The sequence below is a fragment of the Polyodon spathula genome, chromosome 11 (assembly GCF_017654505.1).
Source record: "Polyodon spathula isolate WHYD16114869_AA chromosome 11, ASM1765450v1, whole genome shotgun sequence".
NCBI classification, from domain to species: domain Eukaryota; kingdom Metazoa; phylum Chordata; class Actinopteri; order Acipenseriformes; family Polyodontidae; genus Polyodon; species Polyodon spathula.
In genome coordinates this window covers 4,538,260-4,560,067 of record NC_054544.1, presented here as the reverse complement: position 1 = coordinate 4,560,067, position 21,808 = coordinate 4,538,260, and the positions used below count along the sequence as shown (strand labels likewise).

Here is a 21,808-nt window from a genome sequence, read left to right as displayed (position 1 = left end):
CTGCAAGAAATCTCACTCCTTCATCTTTCAAGAAACAGTTATTATTGAAAGTGTTATCGAAGAATCAGATACAGAACGGTAGAGTGGGAGAGATGGAGGGAGGGAGAGAGAGAGTGGTAGAGATGAGAGGGGGAGAGAGAGAGAGAGAGAGAGAGAGAGAGAGAGAGAGAGAGAGAGAGAGAGAGAGAGAGAGAGAGAGAGAGAGAGAGAGAGAGAGAGAGAGAGACTGAGGGAGTGATAGATGACAGCCTTCACCTCTCTCCTTGGCGGCCTCCACTCTTGGGGTTGACCAGGACCAGCAGCGGGTGTGTTCCACGCAGGGGAGTGATCTGGGAGAGGGAGGCACAGTTACATATCATAATACACCATACTGCACTCTGCTACACAGCTTTAAATACTGCCATGCACCCCAGCACTGCCATGCACAACTACACCCCAGCACTGCCATACACAACTGCACCCCAGCACTGCCATACACAACTGCACCCCAGCACTGCCATACACAACTGCACCCCAGCACTGCCATACACAACTGCACCCCAGCACTGCCATACACAACTGCACCCCAGCACTCCATACACAACTGCACCCCAGCACTGCCATACACAACTGCACCCCAGCACTGCCATACACAACTGCACCCCAGCACTCCATACACAACTGCACCCCAGCACTCCATACACAACTGCACCCCAGCACTGCCATACACAACTGCACCCCAGCACTGCCATACACAACTGCACCCCAGCACTGCCATGCACAACTGCACCCCAGCACTGCCATGCACAACTGCACCCCAGCACTGCCATGCACAACTGAACCCCAGCACTGCCATGCACAATTGAACCCCAGTACCCCCTTTGTTTACTGAAAGGAGAGCTTGTATTTCTCCAGGCAGTTTGGAATCCATACACAACTCTTGAGACAGCACTGGCAAACTGAGACAGCACTGGCATTGTGATGTCAAGACTGTGCTGATGCTAGCAGCGCGTCAGTCTCAGTGGTGAGTATGTGTTGTTGATGTGTTGCTCTAAATCTCTATGCTAACATTTTCATATTTTTTTCACTTCCTCTGCCAGGAATCATATCTGAATTGCTATAGCCCTCTGTCTGTGTTCTTCTCGTCCATGAATGCAAAGTGGAATCAGCTGGACAGTGGGTCTGCGATACCTGCAGGCCCTGGCCGTCCACCGTGGTGTGGAATTTGAAGCTCTGGCTGCTGTCATCAGGGCTGGTGCTGGATGGAGACTCACCTTCACTGCGCTTCAAATTGGACTGGCGGTCCTGAGAGAGGGATTGAGAAAGGAGCGAGAGGAGCAGAGAGATGAGAGAGAGAGACACACAGAGAGAGAAGAGAGAGATAGAGAAGAGAAGAGAGAGATGGGGTATAAAGTTTACAGGAGGTACAAAGATCTCTCATGGTTTCCAAGGATTCTCAAGGTAAAATTTGTTTATATCTGAACTCTATACAACACCACTGCTGAAAACATTGATACAAGCAGACAGAGGGCCCAGTCTCCAGTGCCCCACTTTGCACCCACACTAATCCCACCCTTGTTATCACCCTAATTGGCACGGTGTCTTACCAGCACCACAGGGCAGATACAGGAGGGCAGCAGGGTGTGGTCCCTGAGAGAACCTCCATCACACTCCGGCTTCACGTGGGAGGCACACTTATTGTGGAGCTGAGGAGAGATGGAACATGGTCACTGGCCTGTTTAAATGTGTAAGTCTTTACAAACTTTCTGTTACACCTCATAGCTTTACCAGGAGACAGTAACTGAATGAATTCGCCTCCTCATTATATGTTTTAATGACCGTATTTGTGTTGAGGAAATCGACGTCTGGAACTGTCCAGCTTTACAAAGAGAAAGAGAGTGAGGGAACTAGAGAAATGGGCAGAAAGAGGGGGTAACAGAGAAAGACTAGAGAAAGAGGAGAAACTGGATTTTCAAAAAATCAGACAGGTGATTGTTGTGTAGCACTGCATGATAAGTATTTTATATAAATTACACTTCGAGGGATTATCAATGTAACTTGTTTGAACCGACGCCATGGTCCTTTCTAATATAGGAACTAGACAATTACAGCATCGGCTAGACAGAAAAATAGGTCAGAAGCTTTTCAGCATGCAGGTCAAGTTCAGCCTTCAAGCAGAGAGAGACAGTCAGCAGGGGGGTGTCTGTGAGGTTGTGGGTGTTGTGTACTAGCGAATGAATGTCTGGAAAACTGACAAACAGCTCCACCTGCTGACCATGAACTGTATTACTGCAGCATTTACTATTGGCAATATTCAGCTGTTTTGACTTGATGATAAATAATGTAAGCTGGGTGCTTTTAGGAGCTATTTATGCAGTATTGTTTCAGCAATGATGCTGGCTTTGAAAAGGTATGCCGTTTCTTTGCTGAAAGGAGAGCTTGTATTTCTCCAGGTAGTTTGGAATCCCAGTCATTATTGCAAAGCCTGTAGCCAGTAAAAATACCTTTATGCTGCTTGGATCCAGTGACCGAGTCAACCTGCCTTCATTTTTAGTAACAGTCATGGAATGCGCGACTCCTAAAGCTTGTGGACCCTACTTATTTTATCAGAAAGCTCTCTGATTGGTTAAACTGGACTGCCTTTACATTCATTGGCTAATATGGTGTGGTGTGACCTCACAATTTCTGATCTAATACAATGGTTTGTTGATTCACCAGAAACAATGGATAGTTAAAATCTCATTTTTTTCTTTTTCTTTCTTGCTAATCTAGGCTATTCGTGGTAATAAGACAAACTATCTTGTACATATTATGGGCCACATTTTCAAAGTGTAACTCCAGCCTTTAATTAACTACTCACAGTGATTTGGCACCAGACGCAGTGCAGTCCGGTCAGCCCCTGGTAGCACTTGATGCTCTTGCGGCAGCGGCTACACTTGGTGGGTGAGTTTCCTTCCACCCAGATGTGCTGCATAGTCTGGAACAGAGAAACCAAATCAGCAGCCTGCGCTTCAGCAATGAAGTACCTGTCCTCATGATAAAGCAGTCTGCTCAGCATTAACCCCTCACTCCCCCTGATGCTGTGGATACTCACGCTGCCGTGTCTCCTGGATTTGGTGTACGTGCTGATGCAGGGGGCAATGTCTTTGGACACGCACCTCTCATGGACTGTGTACTTGCAGACTGAAACACACAGACAGAGGGGGATAGCTTGAGAGCACACACTGTCTTGAAGGCGAGGGAGATACAGTGAGCAGAGGCAGTAGACACTCACAGAAGCAGCACAGGCCCTGCTTGCGCACCCCCAGCAGCATGCTGTGGCAGTAGTTACAGTACGCCGGCTTGTTGAAGTGCTTCAGTCTCCACATGTGCTGCCCGTCATCACGCACGCTCTGTAACCAGACCAGACACACAAGAGAGCTGCCGTTTGTCTAGAGAGCAGTCAGGGGTGAGAAAGGGTCTACTCACTCAATCATACTCAGTCTGGGAACAATAGGAAGAGGGCAACATTATTATAAGGCTCTGCTTTGTGCTGCCATGTTATGACTGTGCTTGCGAAGTCTGTCAGGACAGTTCGTACTCACAGTCTCCATGCCCAACAGCACCAGTAGAGGAATGGTGGTCATGCCCCCCCGGATCCATTCCTCCAGAGTGACTGTCCCGTCCCGGTCATAGTCAATCTCCTCCATCATCTCCTGCAGGATCTGCAGGGGCAGGACAGGAACTCTGAGCCTCTGAGCATATTCCACACCTCTCCAAAATACACCCTCTCCACTATCCACCTCCAGTGTGTATGGCCACTACTATTTAATACTGTATTATTTTATAGTTTATATGGGACCCCCTGCCCCCACCTCACCGGTCGGAGTTCAGTGGAGTCCCACTCTAGGTATTCGGCCACATGGACCATCTGGTTAATGATTCGGTCGAGCTCCTGAGGAGACAGACAGACAGACAGACAGACAGACACCAGGGTGGAGAAACCTCTTTAATAAATCCAACAAGCATTGTCATCACCACACTGACAGAGAGACAAACAGACAGGACCATCCCAGAGACATACAATCATCAGCTACTCACCGAGCTGTCAAGTAGACCGTTCCCATCAGCGTCATACAGCCGGAACATGACTGCAACAGAACGTGGGGGGGGGGGGGGGGGGGGGTTAAGAACGTCATGCTTCCCTGACAAGCACATTGGGGGCTGACTCTTTGTAAAAAGGAGAACACACTTATGATTGTTGTATTTTTGTTATTACTAATCCTAATATTTTAATATTATATATATATATATATATATATATATATATATATATATATATATATATATATATATATATATATATATATATATATATATCACCTATGGTTAATTAAGGACCAGAACCAGAATTCCTGCGGTGAGATCAGCAGAGAGAATCTAAGTGCTGCTGCTGCTTCACCACTAGAGGGTACTCTTGCACCATTGCTGTTCTCATGAAGGCAGTGGTCATCATCTGAACCACAGCACTCACACACACAAACAACACACAGTCTATTTAACACACAGACATACAATCTACTCTCACAGAGTGACACACACACACGCACACACACACACACACACACACACACACACACACACGTTTGCATTCCTATATTTGTGGGGACTTCTCATTGACTCTCATTATAATTTTATTTACTATTTCTAACTCCAGTCAGACAAAACTGCACAAAGGGTAAAATTTGACAAAAGACTAAATATTTTGGCCCTTTTTTTTATTTGAAGGCATAGTTAGTTCTCAAAAAGGTGTTTTACAAAGTAGGGACGTCCCCACAATGCCGTTTTTTCAGGAGTTACTGTCTTTGTGGCAACGCTTTATCAAATTGATAGTACCCACGACCCACTCAGACACAGACTCACACACACACACACACACAACACATACACACATCACACACACACACGCGCGCACACACACACTCAGACACAAACTCACACAGACTCAGACACAGACTCACACACACACACACACACACACACACACACACACACACTCACACACACTCAGACACAGTCTCACACACACTCAGACACAGACTCACACACACACAGACACAGACTCACACACACACAGACACAGACTCACACACAGACTCAGACACAGACTCACACACACACACACACACGCACACATGCGCACACACACACACACTCAGACACAGTCTCACACACACTCAGACACAGACTCACACACATTCAGACACAGACTCACACACACTCAGACACAGACTCACACACACACACACACGCACACAGGCGTGCACACACACACACTCAGACACAGACTCACACAGACTCAGACACAGACTCACACACACACACACACACACACACACACACACACACACACACACACACACACAGTCTCACACACACTCAGACACACACTCACACACACTCAGACAGTCTCACACACACTCAGACACAGACTCACACACACTCAGACACAGACTCACACACACTCAGACACAGACTCACACACACTCAGTAGTACAGTAGCTCCTCACACTCCAGCTTGTCCTGGGGTCGGCCTCGCTCCAGCAGGGACAGGTAGCAGACAATGTCCTTTAGATAGACCACCTGGGGTGGTGGCAGGAGGGACCCCTTCAGCGGAGACTGGCTCTTCCTCAGCAGCGCGCTCGTTTGCTTCTCTGCAATCTTGCGCTCTGCGGTCACAAAACAACACTGTGCATTCATAATGATCGATATAAAGGAATGCATGCACCTGTATCTCATTTCCAAGGATTGGTTTTGATCACTTGATTTAGCAGTGGAGATGCCAGATCCTTATATTGGGCACATACCACCTGAGTGGCTCTGTTGATTTTCAAGCAGGGTAAAGAGGATCGGATACCACCAGCGGAGCAAATCAAAATGCACTAGAGGTAACGGAAAAGCCTACAAGGACTCAACCATGGAAATGGGATGAAAACTTCTGTCTCCTTTCTGTCAAAAAAGCAGGGATCTCTCCAAAGAGTGTGGGCGCTGTGAAAGTTTGAATCTGTTCAAATCTGCTTGGCTGCCTAGCTGTTTGCGATGTGTGTGCATTTTTTAAATTTTCTTTTTACATTAGGCTGTAACTGGGATGGTTACAAGTATACCTCAAGACTGTTCAAGAAAGTCTAGTTATGTTGCTAAGTTTTTGGAGGTTTGCAGGGCACGGTTTGGAAACTCTTTGAGTATGAAGTGACAGCCTCTAGTGTACCTGGAGACTGGGGGTTGAGCAGGGAGGCTGGAGACATCCTAGAAGGTCCAAGGGAGCTTAATGCTGCTGCCAGGCCTCCCCCTGCTGAACACTGCTGTAAACAGGGGGACCTCGGGTGGGCACAGGGGGTATTGCTGTCCCCTGCAGACTTCTGGGAGGAAGATCGGGAGGAGGAGGGGGATGCAGCGCCCCCAGTGGTGGCAGTCTGGTCAGGAGTGTGGTGCCCCATTGCACTCAGGATACTCTTCCCGTTCATGCCTGGATGTGGAACACGCACCGAGCAGGGCAGGTTACGTGTTAATATACAGACCATTGCAATGCCCACAAACACAATGAAAAACACGGATGCATCAGACTACAAAGATACAAACATGTCCAGCTTCGGCAATGAAAACTAAATCAGGGCAGATAAAGCACTCTGTGATGAGCATTGAAACAATAGGGGATGTGCAAGGTGTAGTTTCCCCTTCATTTGCATCATTGTGTCTCTGAAGCTACAGCCCTCAGCAGCAGCCTTCTCCACTGCATTAGTCCCATGTAAAACTCATCTTAACACATTCAGGACTGTAGCACACAGTGCCCCCATCTTAATGTGATCATCCTTATGAACAACTAATTCATTGAAGCCCTGATGAACAACAAAGAAACACCACACACACAGCACAGCACCAACAGCAAGCGGGTCAGTCCCTATTGGTTCAACACAGCTGGAATTCTGTTCCAAAGAGAGGAAAGAGACTTATAGACAAGCACAGTGTGATGGTGATCACAGGACCGTTCAGCTCAGACAGCCAGTACCTGTAATAGGGGCACAGGCAACTTCAGTCTGGATAGAGAAGCCAGCGTCAATCGACCGGGGCTCTGCAGAGGCGAGAGAGAGAGGGCACGTAGAGCTAGTTCAGCAGAGAGAGCAGAGAGGAAAGGGGAGTGGTCGGAGGACAGGAGTGGAGTGGAGGGGAGAAAGAAAGGAGCAAGGTTTGGGAGAGATGGGAGGTCTCGGCACACAAGAGCGAGACAGGGTGTCTAGAGCAGCAGCGGAGCAAGGCAGAAGATGAGAACCAGCAAGCATCCCTCCACACAGCCAGCGATGCTCAGAGCTGAGAACCAGCTCAAAAAAGAACAATGTGTCGCCGGCATAGCAAATTTAGAGGTCTAGTTATTCATTACACACTGACACAAGATGGCGCCAAAGAAACACAGACTCTGGAAGTCAAGAAAATATCATGTCTCATGTCCATTTGGGGCCAGTACAGAAAGTTTGTGCATTGTGGTATTTTTGAATTGTACTGTTGTTCTCACCCATCAGATTACCTTGTAGGGGTCGGTATCGAGTCACCTCTGCCTTGTTGTGTTGCTGTGTTGCAGTATTTCTTTGTATTGTATTGCTGCTATGTTGTAGTTATCCAGACTCTTACCCATCACATTGCCCCCGGATCGATGCTGCTCCGGAGAGCTCTGGCAGGTTTTGCATTTGAAGGACATGAACAGATGCTGACACAGCTCCTCTGGGATATCATCCTCCAGGTATGTCTTCATGAACAGCTGGAATCCCTCGTAATCGATTGGCTGAGATAGCAAGACAGGGGAGGAGGGGAGAGCATTTGAGTTAGCTTCATATACAATATTCACTCAAGTGACTTTGTGAGTGTATGTAGTGGGGGCAAGGGAGAGTAGGGTGGAGTGTGGGGGGGTGAAGATGGGTGGAGAGTAGGGTGGATTGGAGGGAGAAGGGTGGAGAGGAATTGAGTGAGTAAGGAGGGGAGGGGGAGAGTAGTGTGGAACGAGGGGGGTTAGGGAGAGTGGGGGGAAGGATTGAGTGGAGAAAGGGGGAGGGAGTAGGAGAGGGATAGAGAAAAGGAGCAGAGAGAGGGAGGAGCAAGCAGGAGATGGAGAGGGAGCTGTACTGTTGCTGGCTCCAATCATTTCCATCCCACTGATGATTCTAGTCTGCCTGTCTATGTTCTCATTAGCTCGACCTCAATTACAAACAGGAAGTTATTAGCAAAACTTAATTATGATTGTTGACCAATATACATGAGTTCAAATGGGCTAGAGATTCACTGTGGTTTTAATAACATCTTTGAACTAATTGGATCTCTAGAATCCTTGCAACTGATTCAGATATTCAAAGCACTCTCATTTGCCTTTGTAACATTGAATCGCTTGGCTAAGTTTATATTAAAACATCTACAGTATATCACAAAAGAAAAATTCAGAGTGACTCTGAGGCACTTCCTAATAAGGGCTCAAATGGTCTGAAGAATGCTTGGAGAGTACTGGGTCAACTTCCCAGTTGCATTTGAGATTTAAAAAGCAGTAACCGCCAACTCCCGACCCCTATTCCTGGATTCTGCACACACTTTCTCTTCCTTTGGAAGTGAACCCATTATTTCAGTGTTATGCACACGAGTCATTGTGCTGAAAAAGCAATGCACAGCTATGTAATTTGTAGACATGCAATGTGGCAAATGAGAAGACCAGCAATCTGTACACATACACTATGTGTCCAGCCAATTTGAGGACGGGAAGTTAATGGAGAGACAGTTTGCAGACAAGCATTTCAGAGGTTAGCTTCTTGCAGACACACAATCAATGGAAATGCATTATGAGGACAAACTCTTAAAGCATGCATGCTGCAGACACACACAATCCCAGAGATCTAGAGGAAAAGCCTACTTGACTGAGAACATCTTGCTTCTGCAAAGCATTGAGGTGGAGAGTGAGACAGTTTATTTTCAGCAGAGAGAACATAAGCAGCAGCTCACAGCACAGAGTAGGAGCGGGTATGCAGAACCCGATGGTCTCTTTAAAATCCTTTTTGCAGCACTGTGTGGTCAATTCAAATCCCACTACAAAATGCAACACAGTCAGCAACATCTGCCTATTTGAATTTCAAAAAAATACATTTAAACTGTATGTTTTTTGCAGTCTGAGAACCTCGGTGCCAAGGCATTGCTACACTATGATACGAGCCGATTGTTTCTGGTGGTTATTCAGTGCAGCCGGCAGATCAATGCAGAGTCTGTTGTCAGGAGGGCAAATCACAATGTGCTGCTTAAACACCTGTCAAGAAACCACAGCCTCCAGAATGCATCTCAACCAACGGCACTTCCTGCCAAATGAACGCTCCGAGGCTCACGTATGAAAAACAAGTTGCCTTGCTTGTTTATCATGATGCAACACTTGAAATTAATGATTTACTTTCACTCTCTACTTGGAACAAAGGAAGTTATAGGGACATTGTAGACGAGCTTCACTTAAGAGTAGTTTTTACCAAGTTGTTAATTACCGAATGTTTCCATTTGTGTGTTCTTGGTTTGCTTGTGCAAGCTAGCTGTGGATTTGCAGAATCATTTTTTCTAACTTACTGGAAGAGTTTATTAGGTACTGTATTCTTTATGATCAATCGTAAGTACTGGCGCCTGAACTTGAACTTGGGGCCCGCCATATTTATGTTTGATATTGAATGCCTGTAAACTGTAAATATACAGGTATATGTGGGCTTGCATTTGTGTTCTAACTTTATTTACTGTGAAATACTGTAAATGAATCAGTTAATCTACAAAGTTTGCAGGACTTTATTGGCAGCAATTTACAGTAAAACATTTCTGCTTTTACATGTAGGGCCTATATAAAATTGCCATTAAAAGTAATTCCTGTTTCTGCCATTTCAGGTCGGTATTTTTATGACATAATAAAATGAAATGCTGTTTGTAAGGCTTTTTATAATTACCTAGAACAAAATTTCTGCAATGTTTCATGCTTGGTCTCAATTGAGACACTAGGGCTACCATTGCTGGTACGCTAGTGTCAGCACCTGTGTTTATTAAATCTGCATGCCTGTGCTGTGTGTCTCCTGACTATTCAGTGATGGCCCACACACATAACACATCACCCCGTTACACCCCTCAAAAGTAAAAAGCTTCCTTTGCCACTGATAGTAAGGTAATGATGTTGTTTTTTGTTTCAAGTGTTACAGAACCCCCTGCAGTATTTACAAGAAACACATTACTTTAACTTTGCTGTATCCCATGTTGTCCTTATCGCAAACTGGGAAATTACGTTACATTTTTCTAACTTTCACTCGGGAATGTTCGCCAGGAGAGAGAGATTATTTCTTTTAAACATTCCCGTGTTCTGCAGCAGTGCTGGTGCTGTGATTGAAACGTGGGAAAGGAAAACCAGCATTGTTGCAGGAGGGACCTTAATCTGGATGCACTGAGATCTTTAGACCAGTGTTTTTGTTTTCTCCAGGTGAATGCTCCTGAGGAAATTTTGCAAAATTAATTGCTGCTCAAATTCAAATTTCACGCAATGCGTTTCTTGTAAACTTTGCAGGATGTTCCGTAACACTTTCCTACACCAGCATTTCCTTTCTCTTGAAAGCACCCGTCCTGGTTAAACATTTCCCTTCAGTGTAGTGCCGGGGGTGCACACATTGACAGCCTTGATGGCTGTGCTGTCAGCGCTCAGTACCTGTGCCGGGTTGTATTTGGACAGAACCCCGTCCCCATGAAACTCCTTCAGCACATCCTTCAGCTGCTTTGTGGAATCTGCAACGACAGAAACATCTTGGCTTTCATTCAAATGTCCTCTAGAGTAAAGGAGTCTATCATTTCAGCACTTAAACACTCATCCAATCATAACATCTTCAACTAAACTAAAGAAGCTTCTTGGTTTGCTGGCCTTTCCTTCACTGGCACATGCTGGTATATGTTAATCTACCGAACCAGTGGGAGAATGGCTGCTTATTTGCGTAGTTTACTGGAGCGACTTAAGATCCAGTCATTGTATTGAAATTCAATTAGAGAAGGTGTCTGTGTACTCACACTCGCTGTATTGCTGCAGCTGTTCGAACTCTGCCGGGCTGAGGCCCACCCAGGTTCCATCGCCCATCGTCCTGCTCGTGAGGTTGGAGAGATTATCTGCGTTGGTGTCTGGGAGAGCTGGTGCTGTGCAGGCTGCACAGTGACATCATCCTGACTGCAGGCAGGGGGGAGGAGGGAGGGAGGTCAGCAGAGGGTTAGATGGAGCCAGGCAGGGTCAGAAGAGGAACAGTGGGATTGAGGAGCTCACTGTCTTCTCATCTCAATGGCTGCACATAAACACTCAGCTCCAGATATCACTCGACGAGTTTCCCGGGGGCTGAAATCTTGTGTCTCACCGATCCAGAAATCTCTCTGCCTTGGCCAGGGTGCCTTTGATGTCAGCAGAGTGAGGGGACCTGAGGAAACAGGAAATTTCATAGAATTACATTGGAGTTAGATCTCAAAAACAAATGTTTTGTTGTAATTTTCTGCAGTTTTTCTAGTCCTGAAAATATTTAAAAAGTGAAGTTGACAAATTCCTAATGAACAAGTGGAACTCCACTGGCAGCCAATGCATTGGAATTCATAGGAGTTTGACCCACTAATGTGAAAGAATTTCATTTTTAACAGAAATGTTCTCTATTAGTACATCACAGGCCCTGCACTGTGCTCATGAAAGACTTCTTCTAAAATCAGGATATTTGGACGAACAGAGAGGGAATCCAGGCATGACTATAGTTAGTAAACACGCAGTATTATGAGGAGCAATATCAACAGGTTCCAGAGAAAACTAGGCATGTTTCTAGAAAAGAGAACAGATTGGACATTTCTACTGCCATACAGCATGGATGACAGGAAAAAATGCTAAAAACTACAGTGCGGTGCTGAGTGCATGTAGGAAAAGGAAACTCTGGGGGGTTGAAACCCTGGGAGAGAAACCAGTTTGCTGTGCAGCCTCCTTCAAGAAACTCATAGAACGAGCAAGACTATGTTCCGACTTCAAGAAAAACTTATTTTTACTTTTGAATGATTTTCATTGTGGAAGAAACACAAACTTCTGTCATTACTGTATTGTATTACCTGCAAAAAGTATGTTCATTTGCAGTTACAGTTCAGTTGTGTCATGCTGCCTAAACGCAATGTGGTGTGTTTTAACTGTAGAACACCCATTCTGCTGTTTGAAACCACAGCCCTACCACCGCAGTTGTGCCTTGCATAAGGTCTGTACTCAGCCAGTGAGACTGGGCCTCCCCTCCTCTAACGGAGGGATTCCGTTTGCCTGACTGGTCGCCTAGCAACCTGACGTCACAGCAGTCTGCTGCAATAAAGATTAAGGAGACAAATGGGTCAGTGTATACAAGATGAGGTCTGCCAGGATCCTGCCCTGGCTGAATCTTTGTTCTTGTTATTAGTATGATTTACAAGATCAGTCCTCGCTGATTTCTAAATGTATCTTTTGACTGAGGACTGCCATAACTGGGGCGTGTGAAAATATCCCATTTGTCCAGAAAGGTCCAGAAGAAAACACTGTGTTTGTCTTTTTTGTCTATATTCCAACACATAATCACATCTCATTTACAAGTGGGTCCTCAGGGGCAGTGGCTATACAATCGCTGTTTACCACAGTCAAACAGGACATTACAAAAAAGAACAAAAATCCACACTGCACAGGCTTCAACAGTACAACACAAATCCACACTGCACAGGCTTCAACAGTACAGCACAAATCCACACTGCACAGGATTCAACAGTACAGCACAAAGCCACACTGCACAGGATTCAACAGTACAGCACAAATCCACACTGCACAGGATTCAACAGTACAGCACAAATCCACACTGCACAGGATTCAACAGTACAGCACAAATCCACACTGCACAGGATTCAACAGTACAGCACAAATCCACACTGCACAGGATTCAACAGTACAACACAAATCCACACTGCACAGGATTCAACAGTAAAGACAGCATCTCTTTACACAAGCCCTGTACTAACTGACAGCACAGCTGTTGCATAGGGTTGTATTTTTGCAGAGCAATATTATGCCATGGATTTTATATTGTGGTTCATAGACAACATGCAAAAAAGTCACAACGAGATCACTTGATACATTATTGCAACTGAAATATTGAGAAATATATATATGTATATTCTCCATAATTGTAAGATAAGTGAGTTCCCCAGCGTCAGTGGTGAGCAGCAGAGTGGCGGATGTATTGATTGAACCAGGAAAGGTGCTCTTCATATTAAACTTGACATCAGGAGTGCTCTGGCAAGGAGGAGTGATAAACATTCAACGACCTGCAATAAACACACTGAGTTAAGAAAAACATTTAAACAGTGCAGCCAGGAGCTTAAGTTGTCTGTTAAGTACTTGTGCATGTTTCTGAAGTACTAATAGAGACCATAAGCAAGCACCAAACATTTATTTTTATTTTTTATTTTAGAGTGCTCAATTATTTTATCCACGATTTTCTCCCCAATTTAGAACGTTGATTCATTTTTTCTCCTCACAGCTCTGGAGAACTGAAGGTCCAGTGGGTTTCTTTCAATCGCACTAAACTAGCTTCCTCTTTTACACCAAGAAACCCAAAGTGGATGTCAGCTAGCCACTGCAGGACAAAGGCCAGGAGTCGACAGGAGCACCAAAGCCAATGTGACGCTCCCTCCATTATCCCCAGTGATGGCCGGCTACTTTGCAGAGCCAGGACGTAAACTTGCGCTCCCCTGACCACGTAACTCACCCTACACACTACACAGCCGTGCTTTTACTGGGTGAGCCACCTGGGAACCCATCAAACATTTTGGTCTTGACCATCAGATCCGAAAACCTGCAGTAGACTTCTTTATGTTCCTTTATGTAAAGCACAACTCCCTAGTCTAGATAACCCTGTATAAGCTGCTGTCCAAGTGCTATTATAGTGAAGAAACATTTCCTAACTATATAAAGGAAATGTCAAGGGAAAGATAAAAGATAAATTGTGAACGGCGGAAAGCTCTGGCTGTGCTGTGAGGCTGAAGGGAATGATGCAGGATGGTTAGGGAGTGCTGTGTATTAATTGCTCTAAAATTATCGGCTGCCTTTCTATCATGGGACCCTGTGAACAGGATGGCTTTGCAGGGGTGACGTCAAACCAGAAATGCAGACTCCAAACAATGATCAATGGTGGTGAATCTGTGACTAATAAATAATAATTATGTTTTGTTTGTGATTATTAGTAAATAATAATCACAAACAAAAGGTTTAAACAAAACACACAACTGAAAATAAAGGGCACGTTGGTCAAACAAACAAAATGGACAACACTAAACAAGACAGTGGACGAACCCAACAAACAAGTACCGTGCTGGCGCTTCCAGCACGCTGTAGTAATTGTTATACTTTTAATCTACTCCTTCTCTCTCCCGTTCTCCACTCACAAACACACAACCCTGAGTGAGTGAAAACATGCAGCTTTTATGCAGCTGTACTGAGACTCGATTGTTAATCAATCATTCAATTGGCATCACGGTATAACTGCACATGAATTAATAAAGTGCAATTCCCCGTGCTCACATATTATTTTACCTGCACTTGAAGTGCTGTACAATCCTCGTGCCTAAATACAAATATACATTTTAAACACTCGTGCTTGTAACCCATATTAATAGTCTGTGTAATTTATACATAAACACCAACATTAACACACTACATACAACATAAAACACTAATAAACATAAAGGGACGGGACACTCCGCCACAGACCCCCTTGTAAAAAGGAGTATGGGTGCTGAGAGAAGATCCTGCTGCAGGAATGTTGACAGCTTCAAGCAAGTAACCAGTACAATCACACTTCAAAAGACAGACTGGCGTGCAGTGCACTGCATACAGGCACGCAATGCAGAATGTGACCAGATTCAAAGGTGCATGTTGCTGTTACCAGTACAGCCCATAAATAGAATGGAATACACACACCTCTGCATGCACAATGTTAGGAATTATTGTTAGGAAATGTTTGTTTAAAGCAGGAAAAAGAGGAAAAAGCCTTAAAAGGGACAGAGATGGGGAGCAGGGGGTGGGGCTTGGGGTTTGTAGCAACAAACAATGTGTCTACCATTCCTCAGAACCTCTGGGGTAATGTGCATTGTGTGCGTGCTTTGACACGGTTTTACACGGGTGCAGGAGATGGGGATTGAGCAGCACTGATACGAGTCCTGTAGGGTAATGCCTGTGCCCACAACGCACTGTGCCAGGCTGTCTGTGACTGTGACCTGTGGCTCATCTCGTATCTGTCTTCAATACACTGAGAACGACCTGTCCTTCTGAAAATAGCCTGTGAACATCTCACAGTGATTCTAACTACACTTACCTGCTTTTAACACTCATCTGCATTTTAACACTCACCTATTGACAGGTGAGTGTTAAAATGAAATGTGACATGTAATCTCGCCTGGCTAAAAAAAAGGAACTATTGATTGGTTTGTTTATTTTATTCCAATCAGCACAAATAGCGTTGCTTCCCAGGAGACTGGATCAGGAGTTCAGACCTGCCGAATTATTGTAATTGTACTTCCCATTCTATATGGGATCAATATAATACCATTTTAAACACCCATTTCTGTTGCAAAGATTAGCAGTTATACAATGCTTACAAATACCTTAGTCATGTGTTACAGCACTGTATTGCTATAATAGCCCCTGGGTGTTATTAATATTAATAACAGGACAATGTTGTAGAAACATTATTTATTACACATTTATAAATCCCTTATTACAAAGTGTTACCAAGCACTCTAAATCTGAATTTGTGTCTTTGAGTGTCACCATTGCCCAGCTTCTTGATAAGGAGCTATAGGCTGTAATGTATCGTGGCTCCAGAGGGAACAATACACACCCAGGTCAGTCCTATTATGATCAATCAGCACACACTGACAGCTTTGACAAAACCAATGCTCATCTGAAATGAGGAGCAGAAACAGATTTCTTTTCTCATTCATGCTTCCTTCTAAAAAAGTCCCAAGTGAATGCCTCCCCCCCTATGCAACTGAGGGCTGCGTTTCATTGACAGCTTGCTTGCCTTTTAAAGGCAGCAACTCGCCCTGGTCAAAAGAGAAGCTCCCAAGCCAATCTTCATTCAGTGAACTATCCACTCAGATCTCCTTATTACGAGCGCTAAACACTCCATTCGCAGCTCTCCAGCATCTCAAACAATGAGCAGATGTCTTAATACGCAACCTCTCAGCTTTCTGGTACTGAATTAATCAGCAGATTCCCTGCAGTGCCACAGCTAAATGTGACCCAGTTGATTACTGCAGCACAGAGTGCATGCCTTGAATGAAGAAAGCAGATCAATGTGCTCTTACTGTGGGAGAGAGTTAACTTGCACAAAGCTCTGTGCAGGACCTGCAAGCAGCAAACTAATTGTTTCAATAAATTGCTGTGCTGCTGTGCCATCAGGTAAGTATCCTGCTTTACCTACATGCCGTGCTAATAACTAATTAACAGGGTTTTAAACAGCAGGCGAAAAAGTACGAGAACATCCATGCGGACCACAAGATCAGCAAAACAACATGCTAAATGAATTGGTGATAAATACTGGTTAAAGACTGAATAAATATCAAACAAGTAAATGCAATATACAACCCTAACTCCAAACCTAACCCTAAACCTAACCCTTACCCTAACCCTGATCCAAACCTAACCCTAACCTTACCCTAATCCTAATCCAACCCTAACCCTAACTCAAACCCAAACCCTAATCCTAACCCTAACCCTCACCTAACCTTAACCCTAACCCAAAAAATAACCCTAACCCTAAAACAAACCCAAACCCTAACCTGAACCCTAACCTTAACCCTTTTCTGATACAATTGTATATGTACATATATTGTGCAAAAATATATTAAGTACATTGCATAATAACATTGCAAGTATGCGTAAGTACACATGGATTTACTAAGTAACTATTATGTCAGTACACAGTCATTAGAGACACAATATAAAGTGTTATCACTGTCAGTCATTGACTGGTTGAGAGCTTAAGCAACACACACATATAATTACTGTACTAGAAAACGGTTTTAAAAAAAAGTAATTAGAACTGATTATGAGGCATGCAGATGATACACTGTCTAGTGTAGCTGATTTACATCAATGTATTTCATCACCTGTGTGGTGGGCTGGGTCTCTAGAACTCACTATCAGCACAAAGGCACTTATTAAGTAGTACGTAATTATTTGGTAAAACCAGAACGATAAATGAAGGTACTCTTAATAGTACTTATATTTGCATTATTTAAATCGATTGTAATGAAGCAATATCTTGTAACAGTGGCAGAAACGTGTAAAAACAATATACAAATGGTATACTGTACAATCACCCAGTAAACACACTGTAATTAGTTCCAGTAGTCAAAAACTGGATCAGACAAAATTTCTCTATTGCTTACTGCGTCAAAACATTGGAAAATTGTAAACCTTTGTTTGAAATTTGTGTTCCTACTGGTTAAGCAATGAAACACACATCACTTCATACATGCTCTGCAGACTTCCAAACACGCTCTATTCAACAGAACACTACATGGCTAATTGGAGGAGTTAACATAGAAAAATGCTTTGTGAATAGATAACTGCTTTTCTTTAAAAGGAAAAAAAGACACGCTAAACAAAATGATAACATTATTTTAAGATAATTTCAGATGCACATTTGAACAATGCATTACAAAAAACCCCAAAAAGCATGCAACCATTGTCACTGCACATGCAGCATTGCTGCTTCAGTCAGGAGGAAACAAGTGGAAACAGATACACACACAGCTAATCTACACCCAAAATGTTTTGTTACAAAATGCGAGCTTTAGAAAGTGCCACACTTTGTGCTTTCCTGTCATTGCAGAATCGAATGAGTGACACTTTCCTTTATTCATGCCCTCTACCATCTCCCCCCATTTTCAACAACTTTTCACATGGACACACTGATGTCCAGATGTATGATATATTACTGTAGTGTTTATTCTAGTCCTGGGACTGGTAGTCTCTTGGGAGGAGTTATGGTGTTTTCAATGGTGTCCTGGTTACAGGCTTGGATATATCATACATTCACAACCAGTACGCGAGATGAACAGTATATACAATTTACATTACAATGTTTACACTGCTTATTAAGGCAAACAATTAAAGTTCAAACTATCATTCTGGGACTTTATGTTGCAAGAGTCACTTCTGATTAATTAAATTTAATTGGCGCACTTTTTATTTAATTACACAAGCATGTTTTATTTAAATTCAGTGTGTAGTTTGATTTACTTTTGAATTGTATTTTTATTTGTTTGTACACTTTATTCATTGCACTGAGTGATGTGATTATTTTGTCACTTTAATTTAGTAATTAATAATTGCCCGGCAACACTTAGTTAACTACTAGCACCTTTTGTTGATTTAGAATCCACGCCGCCCACTTTATAAAGACCTGTATTGGGAAAGCAAAGACAGGCTAGAAACATGGATACAGGAAAACGAAACAAAATGAAATGAAATGAAATGAAATTAAACGAAATGAAACTAAACGGAATGGAATGAAACAAAACTAAACGGAACAAAGCGAAACTAAATGAAACAAAACAAAATGAAATAGAAGAGAAAAACTGCAACATGTAGATTCGAGAGAAGCAGAGAAGGAGGGAAGATAATGGCACAGGACAGCCGAAACACAGAGTAAAGCCGCTGGAGATTTGTAAACGATACGGGATATTCTTAAAGAATAATACTAACTGCCAGGCAACCAGAATTGACTGCAGCTGCTGAAGGGAGAGCTACTCAGAGTGAAAATATGAGTTAAGTACAAAGGCTTGTATATTTCTAGTCTCGTAACTTGTTTAGTGGGCTGGCTAGTGTTTTAGTGGGGCGTGCCTGCTGCCATTTAATCTTTCCTCTGTGTGTAGAGTGTGTGTGTGTTTGAATATTGAACTGCATACTCTTTTCACTGCTTGGGTAGAATGCAGATAAATATACATATATAATGTGTGTGTATGTGTGTGTGTGTGTGTGTGTGTGTGTTTGCATATCTGTCTTACTGACTTAGCATAGCGCATATACTGTGTGTCTGCTTAAATACAAAGCAGTTTGTGTACTGGTTTCTTAGACTAATCTGTCCATTCTCTTTTGCTATTGTTTGGGCGCCTCTAGGTGTTAGTGCTACACACTGAGACTTGAGTGGTGGTGCCTTTAGTGGGAAAGTGAATTTGGACAATTAAAGGAATGAAATTGTGGGTAAGAGTATTCTAGTTTGGGGCTATTACAGTACCAGCCCTTGGTTGTGTAGACGGTAAGGTAAGAGTTTATTGAATAGTTTTTAGAAATAAAATTTGCATTTTTATCAATTCATCATTTATAGTTTTTAAGAAAAATAACCCTTTACAGTGTCAGCTGTTGTTAAAAGTGATTGATAGGCTTGAACAATTGCATTGTTGTTAGTGTACTTGTATATCTGATTGTGTCTTTTGGTTACCTTGTGATTGTGTTTAATTTTATCCCTGATGTGTCCAAATCGCTTCCTGCTGTATAATAAAAAAAGGGAAACTTGCCTAGAGGTGCTTTTTTCCTTGTTAAGCTAAAAGCTGGCGTAGGTCACGATTACATACATGCACAATTTAAAATATCTAATTCTAGCACTGGGTGACTCTGTGCAGTAACGCTTGCGACAGGTTACAACATTTACATTGACTTTTGCTGTGTGTTTTATGATAGTAGTGGGAGAACAACTGTTTCTTAAGGGTTTTTTTTGCAAAGATTAGTGCAATGAAGGTTTCTTTCTGCTGGGAATGGAGTGAATGAGCAGTGCAGTGAATGCATTGTGTGGGAACTCCTTGGCACAGAAGCTTTGTTTTTTTATTTCAATGACTTGGGGGTTCTCTCTGGCAGTGAAAAACACAAGGATCCATTGCTGAAGATTAAAGCAATATAAAAACCAGCATGTGTGAGTTATACATGCATCTGAAAAACATGCATAACCTGCCAACAACATCGCTCCCAGTGGTCCTCTCAATAACTTGCCAACACAACTGGAAAAGCGGTTCTCTAAATATTTGTAAAAATGTGGGTGTCATAGATGAATACACACCTCCATGGTTCCTCAGATTCTGACACCATAACTTGTGCTAAAGAACACCTGAACAAAATCTGACCACACCTGGATTAGCAGTTCTCTGGTTAAATCTTGTGTATGTAAAGGTGCCTCCTCAATACCCCCGTGTCTCTGTATATGTATCTCTGCAGGGGTTAATAAATACCATAGGCTGGTGCTCTTCAATAACCATGCTATTGATCTATAGTCTCGAGTATGCATGCAGAGTACCTCCATTCATTTTTAAGGAGCTGTAGAACTGTAGTTTTATTTCACATGATACAGGATGAACACACCTACAGTACATGAATAAAAATGTATTGTATTAAAACATTATATCTGCAGCTTTGTACAGTAATAATTTCTCATTATGGAACTACAGCACAGGTTATTTGGTAGTGCTATTTTTTAAACAATGTATTACAACATACTGTACTGTAAATAAATAACAGCTAGTCCTGATAGCACAGCAGGCTGCTCTGGCAATCAGAAGCAAGCTGAATCTCAATAAGATCCCAGCCCAGTTGCAGAAGATCGAGTTGGCTGAAGCAGCCGCCACTGGGCTCATGAATTGCATTGTTGTAGGATGAAGAGGAGGGGAACGCTGGTACTTACCTTCTCAGTGCCTGTGTCTCTGCTGTCCCTCTTCTGAAGTGCTGGGCTGCTAAACCCCCTGCCCCAGCTGAACAAGCACCACGCTGCCCGGAATCATCTCTACTGCTGCAGAGAGGAAGGAGGCTTCCTTCTGTTCTTATAACAGCCCATTCACTGATAAGAGAAGAAGACAGGTAGCAGCGTATCTCCTCCACCAGGTCCTGCTCCCCCTTTTTTTCCCTTCCTAAATTTCTCGTGTTTTTGCTGCAAGGCTGGATGTCTGTGCACTTTGTGACTGTCTGTTTGCACAGTGCTCTCTCTCTCTCTCTCTCAACACTGCTGTGTCACATCACAGTCTTGTGGTTATCCCTCCCCTCACAAATCAACCACCAGAGCTTTTCTCTCTTACACGCTCTTCTCTCACAAACAGCTCTGTTCTCTCTCTCTCTCTCTCTCTGAGACAACCTTTACAAGAAGTGTCAGGTTTACAATGGGAAATCCAGTCATTTTAAACATGCTTTTACCATGCCTATACAAGGCATTTACCAAGGTTTAGACTCTATCTATGTGTTTTACCATAATAAAATACCATTTTAAAGTCTAACGTCATCTTTCTGTTATAATAACAAAATAGCAATAATCCACTCTAAAACATCCATAAACAACCAACAAAATAGAAAGGTTTTTGGCAGCTACAGTATTGTACTTTGGAGAAGGGGTGTTGACTGTTCTGAGAAGAGGTTTGAAATGCCAAAGTTCAGAGGTGAGGCCCCCGGGGGTGTCTCCTGTGCTGCCTGATCCCCAGGAAGCAGTCTGATTGGTGTGTGTGTGCATGAGTGTGAGAGAGAGAGAGACTTTTATTCTAAGTGTAAGAATCGTTTTGTTTGTGTGATGAGACTCACGATAGCAGCACTTGTGATGCCACACAGACACTTCCAGCAAGAATGTTTTAAAAGCTACCTCTAATATGCAACACAATGTCATTTTAATTGCATACAAGTGGTGCTATTTGTTACAGCTGTCACCTATCACCCTTCTGGTACAACACACGCATATTCTCCTTAATAAGTCGTGTT

General features: G+C 43.4%; 1 protein-coding gene across 3 annotated transcripts in view; it reads right to left on the bottom strand.

Annotated features, from left to right (window-relative positions):
• LOC121323557 (diacylglycerol kinase beta-like) overlaps nt 1-21,237 on the bottom strand; it is a 44,415-nt gene extending 23,178 nt beyond the window's left edge. The window contains exons 1-17 of one of the 3 annotated variants that reach the window (XM_041264681.1): nt 20,754-21,231; nt 11,056-11,450; nt 10,703-10,779; nt 8,903-8,923; nt 7,642-7,792; nt 7,025-7,087; nt 6,227-6,484; nt 5,529-5,687; nt 4,060-4,109; nt 3,839-3,913; nt 3,564-3,683; nt 3,254-3,371; nt 3,074-3,162; nt 2,840-2,956; nt 1,587-1,685; nt 1,171-1,284; nt 256-329 (exon numbers count right to left, since the gene is read on the bottom strand). In XM_041264681.1, the coding sequence (XP_041120615.1) occupies nt 256-329; nt 1,171-1,284; nt 1,587-1,685; nt 2,840-2,956; nt 3,074-3,162; nt 3,254-3,371; nt 3,564-3,683; nt 3,839-3,913; nt 4,060-4,109; nt 5,529-5,687; nt 6,227-6,484; nt 7,025-7,087; nt 7,642-7,792; nt 8,903-8,923; nt 10,703-10,779; nt 11,056-11,122 (1,652 nt within the window). In that variant the 5' untranslated portion in view covers nt 11,123-11,450; nt 20,754-21,231. Of the gene's footprint in view, nt 1-255; nt 330-1,170; nt 1,285-1,586; nt 1,686-2,839; nt 2,957-3,073; nt 3,163-3,253; nt 3,372-3,563; nt 3,684-3,838; nt 3,914-4,059; nt 4,110-5,528; nt 5,688-6,226; nt 6,485-7,024; nt 7,088-7,641; nt 7,793-8,902; nt 8,924-10,702; nt 10,780-11,055; nt 11,451-20,753 lie in introns of all 3 variants that reach the window. The other 2 variants (XM_041264683.1, XM_041264682.1) reach the window with 2 other exon arrangements.
• Nucleotides 21,238-21,808: the final 571 nt, after the last annotated feature.